At 44.9% G+C, this 15,442-nt stretch overlaps 1 protein-coding gene across 1 annotated transcript in view; it reads left to right on the forward strand.

Annotated features, from left to right (window-relative positions):
* Positions 1–15,442, forward strand: part of LOC139269231 (solute carrier family 2, facilitated glucose transporter member 11-like) — a 133,559-nt gene that overhangs the window by 105,649 nt on the left and 12,468 nt on the right. The window contains exons 12-13 of the mRNA XM_070888321.1: positions 1,511–1,612; positions 10,191–10,266. Coding sequence (XP_070744422.1) covers positions 1,511–1,612; positions 10,191–10,266 — 178 coding nt within the window. The remainder of the gene's footprint in view (positions 1–1,510; positions 1,613–10,190; positions 10,267–15,442) is intronic.

Raw genomic sequence — 15,442 nt, forward strand, 5'->3', positions numbered from 1 at the left:
CAGAAGAGCCCCTGGATCAAGATCCTACTCCATCTGACTGTCTTTCAATCCCCTCATTATCACCCACTACATCACTTGCTTCTTCATGTCCACGCACCAGTTCAGATACTTTCATCCAGGGGAAAGTAGATAGTCTAAGTGAGGATGTGGCACTGGGTATTTCATAGTGCCAGAGGAGCAGGTATGGATATACCACTAGAGGCTAGGGAGTCATGCGTCCTTGCTTGAAAAGAAGAATGTTCAAGGAATATCACCAAATCATGCAAGCACTGAGGACAGTCTCCCACTATGTGCAGCAACTGGTAAGTGTAACTTGAGCGTACAGCATCAATGGGGCATGTGGCAGCTTCACTGCAATCTGCTACAAACTCCAACTCCAGAAATGGCTCAGGACCACTCCTCCTCCACAGAAGCACAACCTGCAACCCTTGAGGCAGGAGATTAGACAGACATCTTCATACCAGCTTTCAGACACCTGGGGCCAGTAAACTGGTCACTGTCTCTCCAGAGTATTCAGTATCTAGCAGTAGACTAGCCATCCTACAGATCAATGAATATGCAGATCCTGGGCTCAGTAGATTGATGATGGTTATAATCGACCTTCATGAAGCTGTCGGGTGTGTGGCCTATCCTCTCACAACATCACACAAATGGCTCGTAGAGGACGAGGCTGCCCAGACGAATGCTCAAGGTACAGTCTGCAGTGGGTGATTCCCAGGATTAAGCCGGCATAAGAGAAAGGCTACCTCCGTCCCATGAGCAGCCACCCACCTCTTACAATACTGACCTTCGGGTTACATTTAGAAGTACTAGAATAGGAGCAAGAATGTAAATTCAAATACCCAGGGTATACAAATGTGAAAAAGTAGGATGACTAAGATTCACTTTCAAAATTATTTTAACAAAATAAAATGTGCATTTATTTTATGCTAATTTATTAATTGAGTTTGTAAAGACTGGCAAGAGCAAAGCGGTGTGATGTGTGAGGTAGGAGAGGTGTACAGAGTACTACATTAGTGTTAGTGTGAGGTAGGAGAGGTGTACAGGGTACTACAGTATAAGCTCCAAGTGGCATTGATGCACACATCACAAGAAGGCGTGAGACCACTCCCCTCACTCCCCCCCCCCTCACCCCCTCCCGCCTTCCCTTAGAGAACAGTGCCACAGGCAACCCTGAAAACCTGGCATAGAACAAGATGTGCATCAATTTCTAACCACAAAGTGGAAATGCCATTCTGGCAACAATGATGAGCTAGAAAAGGCGAGTAAGTTCAAGGCGTCAGTAACGCAGGGTACTGGCTGGATGATAAGATCCACAGTGTGTAGGAGCTGGATTAATATCAGAGATAGTCAGTAATACAGAATGCTTCAGTGATCATACAATTTCAGTTGCATGAGATAATTCAGTATGATTTATTTTTCAATGGATGCGAATGTCGGTCATTATGAGTGTGTAAGTCTTCCTCTTGCTGTATCTGAGATGATGCTGATGGTGTCATTGCTTCCTCAGGGCCTTATGATTGAAGGTCTTGGAAGGCGAGTGCTCATTCTGGGCGGTTATTCACTCATGGCTCTGTGGTGTGCTGTAATGACCATTACAATAACCTATCAGGTAAGATGGCGCCTTTGTTGTCATTTACAAGCAGGAGCTAATATCAAGAGGAAAAAGTGAAATCAGTTTGAGACTCTTAACTATTCACGTAGATTTGGGTTCAAAACTTGGGGATACAAACTCTGCTGTGCCACACCCCTAGCCTGAGATATTTGCATCCTGTAAAGCAAATGGGTGGAAGTACAAAGGCCAGGAGTGTAGAGTTTTCCAATTATCTGCCCTAGGAGCGAGGCAGCAGCAGTGTCACTTCAGAGGTGGCTAATTTTGGAAATGCAAATGTCACAATGGTATACATACCAGCTATCAGCATTTTAAGTCGCGGTTAGTAGTTCAACCCATATGTCGGCTTGATTCGCAAGAAAAATATGTTACCGGTATCAACCAATCAGCTCATTTGGAAGTTGGGACTTTGAGACCTAATCAATCTGATCCTCTTCCCATTGTGGGTTATACATCAGTTTGTAGCAGAAGGGATTTAAGTCAAGCTGATGTTTCCGAGAGCCACAGTTATAGGTGTATTTATTAACATTTTTCTCCAAAGAAGTCAGCTCTGAATTTCCGCAGCAATTTTCCATTCCCGACTGTAACTTTGGCGGGAGATGGGTGGACCCTCTGGAGCAATGTCAGAAGCAGATGAAAATAGCTATTCAGGTGAGCCGTTAAACTGAGATCCTGTGTGCTTGTTCAGGTGGATAAAAAAGTCCCATTGCAATATTCAAAGAAGAATAGGAGAGTTCTCCTGGTGTCCTGGCCAATTTATCCCTCAAACAAAACTGAATAACTGTTCATTTACTTTGCTCTTTGTGGGGCCTTCTTGTGCACAAACTGGCTGCTGTGTTTGCCCATGTAATAACGACTTGCATTTATATAGCATCTTTAATGCAGTAAATTGTCCCAAGGTGCTTCACCACCGTGACTACACTTCAAAAGTAATCTATTGGTTGTGAACTACTTTGAGAACACAGAAGGCTAAATGCAAGTTATTTCTTTCAAGATAGATTGCTCCTATTTTTTTTGAGATGAGGAGGATGTTCCCTGGTGCCAATATATTCACTGGGTTTATTTAAACATTGTCACTGCATTTGCAGAATTGTTAGAATTTGAAAATAAATTGGGGGGGTGGGTGAGGATGGAGTACTGATGAGTTTTATATATTTTTAAAAGTTGCACTAGGTTTTACAACAGTGCTATAAGGCAGGGAAGGCCCTAGGCTTCTTTGCAAGGCCTGGGGGAAGCACTGGGATTCCATATTTTTTTAAAAACCTCATTTTTCCACACTTGTCTTGGCCCCTTTCCATTCCGCAGACTTCTGCCATGGTTGAGATGTCGGTGCGGCCTCATGTGGGTCTTGTGAATGCAGAAGTTAAAATGCAGCTGTGGTGCCAATGCCACCGGCTGTGACATTAAACATTTAGGTTAGGACTGGCCCGCCTGCAGTGAGAGCCTCAGCCGACTTCAAAGAAGGTAAAATGTCACCAGGCGGGATCGGAGTGGACTCTGGCTGATTTTAACCCCTCCCACTTGCCATTCTCAATGGGGTTAAAATCGACACCTATGGTCACCCTATTCTCGTTTCCTAGATTTGTATGTAAGTACAATATGGGGGAGAGGTGCTGTGTTGAAATTGGCGTTGAGTGCATATTGTTAAAGGAAGCTTTATCCTGCATCTAAGCTATATTCTGCCTGATCTGGAAGTGTTTGATGAGGTAGTGTAGAGGAAGCATTACTGTGCATTTAAGCCATACTGTATCTGGCCTGAGAGCACATGACAAAACAGTGTAGAGGAGCTTACTGACCCAAGTGCTTGATGGAGAAGTGTAAGGGAGTTTAATTCTACGTCTAAACTGTGCTGTATCTGACCTGGGGGTGTTTGGGCAGTGGAGAGAAGAATTGGGTCTTGCAATTTTTTATTCATAGATAATCCAATTTTGTACTTATTTAATCTATTCTATAATCTGACCTGGGAGTTGATAATTATATAAAATATCAAAAATGGAAAGAGACCGCATTCTCTGGATCAGAGGTTCTCGAACATGGTTTTTGCTGAGATCCCCGCACCCACTTCCTTGGAGATTCGCTCCTTCTTGCTAAGAAACAAAGTAAATGTTACAAATGAATGCTCCTTGTGTGGAATCTTATCCAGTGGGGGTGGGGACACATGACTGGACTTTGTGCTCATTGCTGCTCTGCCGCTATTCCGCCAACTGACGACAGATCCCACAGCGTCCTCCATGTCCGTGGTCCCAGTAGTGCTGCCGGTAAGTAGCGGCGCCCTGAAAAGAGAAATGGCACTGTGGTGATGGCATGCTGACTTAAAGTCACCATGGCAAACTTGGATCTTAGTGCTGAGTTCAGCGTTGGGCCCGAAGCAAACCAGATAAACCTAGCATGCAAACATACTGACACAGGCACTGTCAGCACCTCTTAAAGGGACACGCACATCTTTCAGGTAAGTTTGTATTTATGCTTTTGGCCTGGGTATTTTTATATTTTATTTAAGTAGTGGTTTGCTGCAATATATTTTTTAAGTGTTTAGGGAGTGCTGCTGGATACTTACAAGGCCTCGGATGGTAAGACAGAAAATGCTGCAACTCTTCAGCAGGTCAGGCAACATCCATGGAAAGAGAAACTGAATTCACGTCTCTGGTTGAGATGCTGCCTGACCTGCTGAGTATTTCCAGCATTTTATGCTGTCGTTTCAGATTTTAAGCATCCACTCACAGAGGGAAGAGGAGGAAACCAAAGGAAGAATGCAACCCAGAAAGCCCCTTTCTGGCTGTGATATCCAGAATGGAATCATCCACCTGCGATCCACAGCCTAATTCCTCTTTCAACATTAGCCACACACCTTACCTTCCCTCTGTTACTGACTATCACAGCGTTCTCTTGGCCACAATTCTGAAATAAAAGCCACTACAAAGCAATCTTTCCAATCCAACTTTATATCTCTGTCCATCCAATATAACATCAAAAAACAACTCATCACCTTTTTGCATTCCTTTGCGATTATCTTCTATGTGCCTGCCTAACCCAGTGCTACCCCAGTGGCTGCAGTCTGGCTGGTGGAAGGCTGCTGACTTTCGGTTAGGGACACTGCAAATGCCCTTGCCAACCGACCTTGAGGAGCTGGGACTGTCAAATCGAGTGACTGTGTTTCTTCTTCATTTTCCTCTCCCTATTCTTGGTCAACCACTGGTTGAGCAGGCTGCAATGCTTGGGTGTATGAAATGAGGAAGACACAAGGGTAGAGTTGTGGTGATGGAAGAGTGGGAAAGCAAGAGCTGCATGCCAGAAGGAGGATAATGTATGAGGATACTTGTATCTTGTATCATTTCTGCCTCGCCACTGGCCAAGGGCTCAGCCATGCCCCTCCCAAGAATGGCCTGCACCATCTCCTCCAAAGGGGTAAGGTGAGGTTAGGAATGGGAGATGTGCCTCATGATTGGTGCAGATTGTTGGTAGGTGAGTGATTGGGGAGGGGGGTGGGGTGGTGGGGGAGATGTGCATTGAGCAGTCTGTGAGGCTAGTGATTCAAGTTTGTAGGAGATGGCTTTTGAAGATGAATTCACTGACTTTGACCAGTTGTGGGAAATCACCATTCTGAGTTAGATGTTGAGGCCGACCTTTATTACAAGCTAGCAGGGGAGCGGTATGGCTGTCTGCCTCCACCGTCTCAATCAAATTTAATTAGAGCATCATTCTGATAGAGATTACATTGTATATTTCCCATACTATGGGGCTAGAACCTCCACTTTTGTGCTTATCGCCCAAAAAAGGGCGATATTTCCAGCGTGGGCGGTAAAAAAAGGGTTTTCAGATCTCCAACATCTTGCCCATTCTCAAAGCACCTAGTCTACATTGTTGAAAATGGGCATTACTGCGAGCGATCTGAAATGGGCGTTAGCGTTAAAGTTTTTTGACCTGCCGTAAAGTGTCGCTGTCCTTAGCAACAGCATGGCAACGCTCGATTCCCGCGATTCAGGAGGTCAAGGGTCATCATGACATGCGCAGAAGAGGAGACAGAGAGAGAAGGAGCTCAGAGGGACTGTAAGTATGTGTGGCTGTGGTGTGTGCTTGTCTGGCTGTTATGGGAGGCACGAGGGAGATTCACCAGTAGCAAAAAGCCTACTAAGCACCAAGAACATAGTTGGCACTGAGTTTTTGTCCAACAAATAAGATATAACATGAAAGGGATGGAGGAGGCCTTGGAGCTGGTAGCCAGGAACACTGGTGGCAGAGGGCTCCCAATGGTCCCGGAGCGCCGCACTGCACCCCAAGGTGCAGCATCCGCATTGCCAACAACACGAGAGCCAACAGCAACATCTTTCTTCTGGCTCGGAGCACATTCCCACCTCGGGACCATCCTCTCCCGTATCCATCCAAGCAGCGGTTCGATCATCATTCCCCCCCCCCAATGAAGCACCGCCTGAGGAGCTTCTCGGCCAGGCGGCTTGGAGTCAGGAGGGGAAGGCGAAGGGGTAGAGGTGGGAAGGAGAAGTCGCGGGGGGGAGGGGGGTGGGGTGTAAGGGTTGGTTTGTACAGAAATACTGATGAATTCAGACTAATGCGTGGTTTAAATGTTTTTTATTTAACAAAATCTTGTAGCGCATTGGCTCAGATAGCCTTGGCACCATTACACGCTGGTGATTCCTTAACATCAAAGGGTATAATTACACTTAACTTCAATCAACTTAAACTTTAACTGTCACCAAGGTGATGCCCACCATTGATGTATCACCTGCACACCCAGCAGTGCGTCAGCCTTGTAAGTAACACCAACGTTCTTTCAGGCAAAGTGATCATTGATGAGCTCCTGACGTAAGGCTCTTGCAGCTATCATGTCACCACGGGCCCTTTCATGCAGCCTACAGGGGAGGCGGGGCATGGCTTCACTGTCAGCCTGATTGTCTAGGCCGATGTCAGTGTCCGTCTCCTCCTCCTCCTCTTCCTCTCTCTGATGAGGTGGACTGTCAGACTCATCAGGCAATTCTTCTCCCCTCCTGATAGCCAAGTTGTGCAGCATGGAGCACACCACCATGAATTGAGCTACCTGCTCAGGGTGCTATTGGAGCTCGCCTCCTGAGTGGTCCAGGCATCTAAAGCGCTGCTTCAGCACTCCAGTGGTTTTCTCCACGATATTGCGAGTTGCTCAGTGGCTCTCATTGTATTGTCTCTTGGCTTCTGTGTGGGTGTCACACAGGGGGGATCATCAGCCAGGTGCCAAGGCCATAGCCTTTGTCACCAAGCATCCCGCATTGACCTTGTTGCTAATTGTTAAACAAGTCAGATACAGTGCTCTTAAGCAAGATGTGAGCATCATGGATGCTGCCGGAAATTGAGCATTCACTGCCAGTATAATTTGCTGGTGGTCGACAACCAGTTGGACATTCAGTGAGTGGAATCCCTGAAAACCTCTGCATCCTGAAAAGGTGCCCGCATTGCGATGTGCGTACAGTCTATTGCTCCCTGCACCTTGGGGAAGTTTGCAATTCTGGAGAATCCTAGAGCCCTCTCCATCTGTGCCTCCCTGGTCATAGGGAAGCTGATCAAATCCCTCCTGCGTGTGTACAGGGCTTCAGTGATCTGTCTAATGCAGCAATGTGTGGCATGCTGAGAAAGTCCGCAAATGTCTTTAACTGTAGCCTGAAAAGAACCCAAGGTGTAGAACGACAGTGCCGCGGTGATTTTGACCTCGACAGACAGTGCAGTACTGATGATGCTGGCAGGCTGCAGATCTCAGTGATAACCTCTTTGTGGAAGCGCAGTCTCCGAAGGCAAGTGGTGTCGGGCAAGTCGAGGTAAGAATGCTTCTCCTTGTACTTGTAACGTCTGGTCCTCCTCATCAGTCTGTCACGTCTTACATTGGGCACATAATGCAGTGGAGTGTATCTTCGGCGATCTCGAGTCTGCTGCATGTAATTGGTCACCAAGAGAGGGTCAAAAAGGACAGGCCCCATTGCAGTAGCTCTCTGTTTTCCACCGATTGGTCACAAACAAGGAATGTCCCGATGAAGATACCTCTTCAATTCCAATTGGTCACAGTATGGTCAAGATGTTTGTAGAGATGTTCACATCAACTCCAACGACCTGCAGAGTACATCTGAACTCCGCCGAGGTTGAAGCACAGCAGCCTTTTAAAGGACACGACATGTGATCTAGAACATGGTGTCCATAATGCTGTGATAGTTCCAGTTAATTCCACTTTTTCTGGGCAGTTTTTGGGCGAGCGATATTGTGGGCGTATGTGTGCGAGGTGGTGAAAGTGACATAGAGCGATCTCATGGCCGCTAGTTTCGGTAAATATGCTCTTTATGACAAAAAAAAGTGGGTGGGCGGTATTATTGAATCTCGGTGTTAAATCAGTGTGGAAATTAATGCTGGGCTATTTATTATGGGCATTGATTTTGCCCATTCTGATGATTCCGCCCAAAAAAAGGCGGTAATATTTTTTCCTGGCGTTAAGCACATAGGGAAAGTAACGCTCGCCGCTAAGCTTTCTAAAAATGCCTGTCAGTTTCCATTTTGTGCCAAAATGGGCATTATACGTCAGTTCAATGGTTAAGTGGGCGTTAAGCATGCAAAAAAAGTGGAGGTTCTAGTCCCATATATGGGCAGTTCCAGTTAACTGCACGAATAAGTTTGAGTGCAAAAACTCGGTGCTCTCCAACAAGGTGTCCTCGGAGCTGGGGAGCCCATCAAACCACAGGATGAGCAGCTGGTTCCTTACACCATAGTGAAGGCCGCTGTCCACCCTTATCTTGAGCTGTGATATCCTGTGTTCATGCATCCTGCTTGTGCCATGCTAGTATGACTAAATGTTGTTTAGCATGATATTGTTAGACTAGAATATGTTCAGTGTAACACCCTATATATCTTTACCTTACTTTTAGCTTTAACCCAATCTACTTTTAGCTTCCCCAACAATCCCTAGTGATCTGAGGTCATGAAGCTTCTTTGGCCACTGGAGCCAGGTGGTGAGGGCGACTGCCTCGGTGATGTGCTCCCACATCGTTCTTTCTGTAGGGCCTCCTGGCCCTTGTGGGTAGAGGACATCTCTTCTAGTGTTGACCCCCTGCACAAAGCTGAAGTGCTGCAGCGGGACCCTGAGTGCCCCTCACTGGCTTGCTGAGCCATTTGTGTTTGTGCTGAAGTACTTGTCCCTTTTTTTGAGGTTCGGAAGGGAATTCAGCTTTAAGTACTGTGGACTCTTATTTGGGACTTCTTTTTAATCTTAATGTTTTTTTTAAAGGCAATATAGGCTGAAAAATTCACTTTTAACTTGATTTTAATTTTTATTAGTTCTGAACGCATTGCCCATTAATTCGTAGCACTTATAGTTGCCCACAATTAATTGCGAACTCCACAGCCTCTCTCCCGGAGGCTGTAAAGCTGCAATGCCGCATCAGGATTGGACTTCGGATCAGCTGCCTGCACTATTGCCACCAGGAGGACGTTACACTGTGAGTCAGTGAGTTGGGATAAAAATCTGTGGCCCGCAGCGCGAATTTCCGATACGCTGCGTCCGTTTTCAGTAGCCATAAACTCGAGGCATAGGCAGGTTTTTGTCAATAGCCAATTTCTAGGCCCCTGTGTGTTATCTCAAAGTGGTGAGAAAACTATTTGAACAGTGACCACTTTTGTTTGTTTTCCTCTCTGTCTCTCTCATGGTAAAATGTCACGTATTGGCTGCTATACCAGTTACAATGGAGATGGGGAAAACACGGAATTAAGGAGGATAGGGAGAGGTAGCACTAACAATAAATAACGTCCAGCAGCAGGTACTGCTGCCTTCTCAATGACAGCAATACTTACCTTTGCCTAATAAAGAAATTAACTTTCAGACTTAAAAAACTTTAGGGTGGATAAAGATCTTGTCATTTTTTATAAAGGTGGTTATATCACTTGTCATAATTTAGCAATAAAATTTCAGACTTTTTTTACTGCTGAAATCACCACATTCTATATGATCATTCACGAAAAACACTGTATAAAGTGCATTTACTTAACTTGCAGTATTATCTGTACTCTGTGACATCTTGTGGGGGAAAATAAAAAATTGTCTTCAGTGATGTACACATGAGATGTAATGAATGATCCGGTTGTTTCACTGTCATCGATGAGCTTACTCCCTGACCGATGATCTCCAGGATTGAGTTACATCCAGCATTGTATGCGAGTACTCATCAAGCAAATACTAGCAACGGTGAAGGTCTCATTGCCCGGCTCTCAACAACATGATCAGACCTTTCCTGTACTCTGCACATTATTGCTCCTATTTATATTTATTGCTCATGTTCCTCTACGCTAAGAGCAAAAGGCCAACGTCCTCCAGTAACATGTCCCCAGTTGTACCTCTTTTCATTAATGCTGTGAGGCAGCCCGTTGGCCGCCCCCCCCCGGATAACATCATCCTCCACCCCCGCTCCAGGATGAGAACCTCCGCTATAAATTGAGATCCTTTACTTGATGAGCTCAAACATGAATCCCCATATATACTTCTCTTTAAATGTATGGAACTGCAGTGACGCCCCAGTGGCACATTCTGTAACCAGCTGTACTTTGGCTTTTGTGTTTGCAGGCTTCCTATTTCTGGGTGCCCTACATGACCATGACCTGTTTGTTTGCGTTTATTCTGAGCTTTGGGCTGGGACCAGGTGGGTATATTTATAATAACCCGCAGATTATTATGTGTTCACAAACACAGTTTCAGCAATCCTGATGACCCCTTCCTTTTGCTCCAAGGCTGCTGGATCAGCAAACTTGTATTCTGAATCAATTCACTCTCCATGTCTGGCACTGAGAAGGAGCACTGATGCTTTGTACTGTGTCCCGCAGGTCACACTGCAGTCTGTTCGATGTTGTGTTCGGTTCTTGCAGTGATGTAGTCGGAGACACAGGGACATCTCTTAAAGCTGTTTTAATTTAAGCTACGGTGAAAAATAAATTAAAAAGCGTAATGGTCCACGCTACATTTTCAAGCCCAAGCTGTTCCAGAAACGTGGGGGGCCCTCAACCAGCAGAGCGCATGACCCACAGTCAGGAGAGGAGTGTACTCGGTGCTGAGCTCCCAGTCCTGCAGGAGGGTTAGAAGCAGCATCATGTAAAGGAATTGGTCTCATTACCGATCACGAATTATGGAACTGAATGTAAATTAGGCCCACAACGGATTCCCCATGCAGCTCTTGGTTCACTCAGCACCTGCTTATAATGGGCACTGGAAGACCCGGAGTTCATTGAAGAACTCCACCAGAGATGTTGCCACATCTGTGAGACTTGGGGGTAATTTTAACTTAAGTCACCTGGTGGGAAACCCACGGAATCGGCTGGAACATCGATTTTACACCCCGACTTCATCCTGACTTCCATGGAGTACCAAATTGGATGGGGTGCAAACCCAGCGTTGCACCTGATTCCATGAGTTTGCCGATGGGCGGGTTAGGCTAAAATCACCCACTTGTAATCTAATTGCTCTCTGACTTGACAAATAGAATTGTTCTTTAAATTACTAGCACATTTATTTTCCCTGCTGCTTGCGGCTGTTTTCCTTCAATTATGCATCCCTAATTGCTGCACACCTGCCACAGCTGCATTCCTGCTGCCACCATTTTCTCAACAAGCTGCAAGCTTAGTGCTCAGCATAGGCATTCCACCGGGCATTTTACCAGGCATTTTGGGCCTCAGCACTGATCCTTGCGGCCTTCCAATTGTTACACTCCACTAGCCATCCCGAAAATTACCTGTTTATTCCTAATTTGTTTTCTGTCCATTATCCAATCCTCAACCCATGCTAATATATTACATCTAATCCCATGAGCCTGAATCTTGTGCAACAACCTCTTGTGTGGTACCTTATTGAATGCCTTCTGAAAATACAAATCCACTGGTTTCCCCTTATCAGTGCTTGGGCCTCAGCTATTTACAATCTATATCAGTGACATAGACGAGGGAACTGAGTGTAATGTATCCAAGTTTTCTGACCATACAAAGCTAGGTGGGAAAGTAAGCTGTGATGAGGATACAAAGAGACTGCAAAGAGATATAGAGCGGTTAAGTGTTTCGGCAAGAAGGTGGCAAATGGTGTATAATGTGGGGAAACATGAGCAGAATATTTTTTAGTTGCGAGACGAGTAAACATCGGTATTCAGAGGGATTTTGATGTCCTTGTACATGAATCACAAAGTTAACATGCAGGTACAGCAAGCAATGAGGAAGTCAAATGATATGTTAGCCTGGGTAGATATGAGTATAGTCAAGACTGAGATTAATGGATCAAAGGAGTGAGTGAGGGAGAGCCTGGCAGCTTTGTGCATGGCCAACAAGGCAAGGGTTCACTTGAACTTTATTTTCTTGCTAGTACTCAATACTCAAATTGGTGCTTAACTGTTGTAGCTTTGCTATTTTGTGCAGGGCCATTGGGTGCATACCTTTTGCTCAATGTTCCCCATAAATGTTTTGGGGCCACACGGCCCATTCAAAGGTCCACGCGTGCATGTTTCTTTTCAATTTAAAAGCCGTCTCACCGGCTGTGCAGGACCCCTGAGTGTAGCACAGCCACGCAGCTTAAAGGGAACATTGCCTATGCTGGCTCACAGCTGGGCTAATCCTCCAGCAATGTGGCTGCTTTGCAGATGATTATGTGCAGCCTCTTCCTGTTGTGAAAGGGACAAAGAGCCCCTTTGAGTATGAGGAAGTAACGCCAGGGCCATTGTATTCCACCTGTTACAAAAGGATAAGCAGAGAACATGCCAGTTGCTCAAGGAGCTGTACCGTGAGTTGATGAGAAAACACTTCAGAGTTGTGTGAGTGAAAGGAAACTTATCCCCGGCAGTCACCAAATTGGAGGCGTGGTTTCAGATATTTAGGAGATTGAAGAAGTGAGAGGCGAGGCCTGTAGTTTCCAAACTGCAATATAGATCTGGAAGTATATGTGTGCTGAGTGCTTGGTGCATGCAGAGTGCAGCCATCCCCTTGCTTTTAGTGGACACCCATTCATCATCCATACCTTGACTCTACCTCAGTTTGGAGAATTTCTTTCTTATTTGCTCCCATGAACACTGCACTGAGCAGACACCATTCACATGATTGGCCCCCTCTTGCCATGCTTGCTGTACATTGGCTCTATTTGAAGGATGTCCCACAGCCTCAACATTTCCCACTCCCCTCCGGCTACCTCCTCCAATAAAACCTCCAGTGGAGTTGCTCCAGTTATTCTGTCCAATTAGTCAGTCTCCAAATAAAACTGCTTGCCATCCTTTAAAAGCTGCTGCACTCCCATTGCATGACCCACCAGGTGCATAAGAAAGCTGTGCAGAGAGATTAGTTAAATGATACAAATAACCTGACTCCACTAATTGTCACTCAACTGGCACAAGTAAACACAGAACTAAAATGGGATTGAGACTAAAATGTTCTCCGTGCAGTGGAATCCCAGTTGCATGTAACAGGTAAGGATAGACCATAAACCCTTTCTGTTACCTAAGATTATAGAAGATTGGCTGTACCTATAAATGACAGCCGTGCTAAATTTATGTGATGTTGCCAAGTGCAGAAGATCTTTCCTTGTGCCTGGCAGTCACAAACGCAATATAAGGGCAGGGCCAGCCTTGGGGGAAATGGCGCGCTGGGCAAATGTATTTTGGCACCCTTTCTTTGCATTTAAGTATGTAGTAGTAATAGAAAGTTTCAGAAATAAAGCTGTAATCTCAAAAGTTTTTTTATAATTTAAATAATAAACTATATAAGTCAAAAAATATTATAGCTAAATGACAAATAAACAAAACATTAAATTAAATGCTAAACTAATAACAATAACAAATAAAGAATTTTATTCACCAAGATATTTTGAGCCACATCAATCCCGATAGACAGGATGGTGAGCGAAGGTAATCTGTCGTCTCCCATGGTCAATCGCAAATATTTTTTTATGAGCTCCAACTTTGAGAAGGTGCGTTCACCGCTCACCACCAAAGGGGCACGGTTAACAGGATCCTGAGTGATATCCATGTGTTTGGGAACTTGCCCTTGAAATTTAAAGTTTGTTCCTAGGGCACACTACAGTGCTTTGGAAGCAAACTTTGGAGATTACCAAGTTCTTTGCAGAGGTCGACGCCATTAAGGTCAGACGCTCTTGACTATGGTGACTTCAGCGGTCAGCCATCTGTAAGGCCAGTCCTGTGTAGGGGGGTGAACCTTTGGGGAAGAAGTCACTTTGGTCTCCTTGGAAGTGGCTCATTATCGATATTAAGGAGAGGAGGGCTGGTCTACCTGCATGACAACTGCTCCACAGGGGGCCTATGCGGAGTTTAAAACGTGTCCCTCAACATCAGGCGCAGAGACTGCAAAAGAAGTTGAATACCAGTAGAGGTAAAAGGACCACATAATCCATTGGGAGCTAATTAAATCGATAACAATGGAAAACATTTCGCCACCAGGAGAGTTGGATTCTCCAAAGCCGCCAAACAGCAAATCAGGTAAATTAAAAGTGGAGCTGGTAAGAAAGACAGATCAAGAACTTTAGTCATCTTCTTAAAGTGGAGCAGTACAGGAGAAGATTTAAAAAGAGAGCACCCAAGAACTGGAGTGGGTGCAGGATCCTGTTAACCGTGCCCCTTTGGTGGTGAGCGGTGAACGCACCTTCTCAAAGTTGGAGCTCATAAAAAAATATTTGCGATTGACCATGGGAGACGACAGATTACCTTCGCTCACCATCCTGTCTATCGGGATTGATGTGGCTCAAAATATCTTGGTGAATAAAATTCTTTATTTGTTATTGTTATTAGTTTAGCATTTAATTTAATGTTTTGTTTATTTGTCATTTAGCTATAATATTTTTTGACTTATATAGTTTATTATTTAAATTATAAAAAAACTTTTGAGATTACAGCTTTATTTCTGAAACTTTCTATTACTACTACATACTTAAATGCAAAGAAAGGGTGCCAAAATACATTTGCCCAGCGCGCCATTTCCCCCAAGGCTGGCCCTGCCCTTATATTGCCACCCAAAATGCCAGCGTTTGTGACTGCCAGGCACAAGGAAAGATCTTCTGCACTTGGCAACATCACATAAATTTAGCACGGCTGTCATTTATAGGTACAGCTGCGTGAAACAGAGCACCACCTGCGATTAGCCAAATTAAATAATACCTAAGGGAAGTGAAACAAAATACCTGCGGGTAAGTCAAAATTAAAAGACACACCAGGTGAAGGAAATTCAAAAGGGAACACGTGGGATAAAAAATAATCCAAAGGAGGCAATGGGAGAGAGATAACAAGCCAAGAGAAGGCATACTGAAATGAATGACTTGAGCTGTGTTTGCAGTCGGATGTTCAAAACTGGGGGACCCAGATACAATAGAGGGGTGAAGAGATGCAAAAACTGTCATTAATCAGTAAGCTTAAAGAAAGAGTTATAGCCTTAGAGAACAATGTACTGGAACTTACAAGGAAAGACAGGTTTTTTGAGACAAGTGGGTAGTATTAGATTCAGTAAGTGAATCAAAGGTCAGGCTAGCATCAGTCCTTGGAGGCAAACCTTCAGGGATCGGAGCTGGGGCCCAGTTTTCCTGACTGGAGGTCAAGTGCTGTGAAAAGCCAAGACCACGGGATACTGGATGGATTAAAGTTGATAAAAGAAGTGAGGAAAAATAGGAAACCCTGTGAAGCTACCCAAAAGATGACCCAAGCAAACAGATACCAGATACTATCCTAATGTTGTCCCAGAAGTACATGTAGTTAGAAAACTAGAGCCCAGCCTGAACAAAGACACAGTTTGCTTGTCCTAGATGATTCTTGGCTGAGGAACGTGGATAGCCATGTGTATTGTAAATAA

The sequence above is a fragment of the Pristiophorus japonicus genome, chromosome 8 (assembly GCF_044704955.1).
Source record: "Pristiophorus japonicus isolate sPriJap1 chromosome 8, sPriJap1.hap1, whole genome shotgun sequence".
Taxonomy (NCBI): domain Eukaryota; kingdom Metazoa; phylum Chordata; class Chondrichthyes; family Pristiophoridae; genus Pristiophorus; species Pristiophorus japonicus.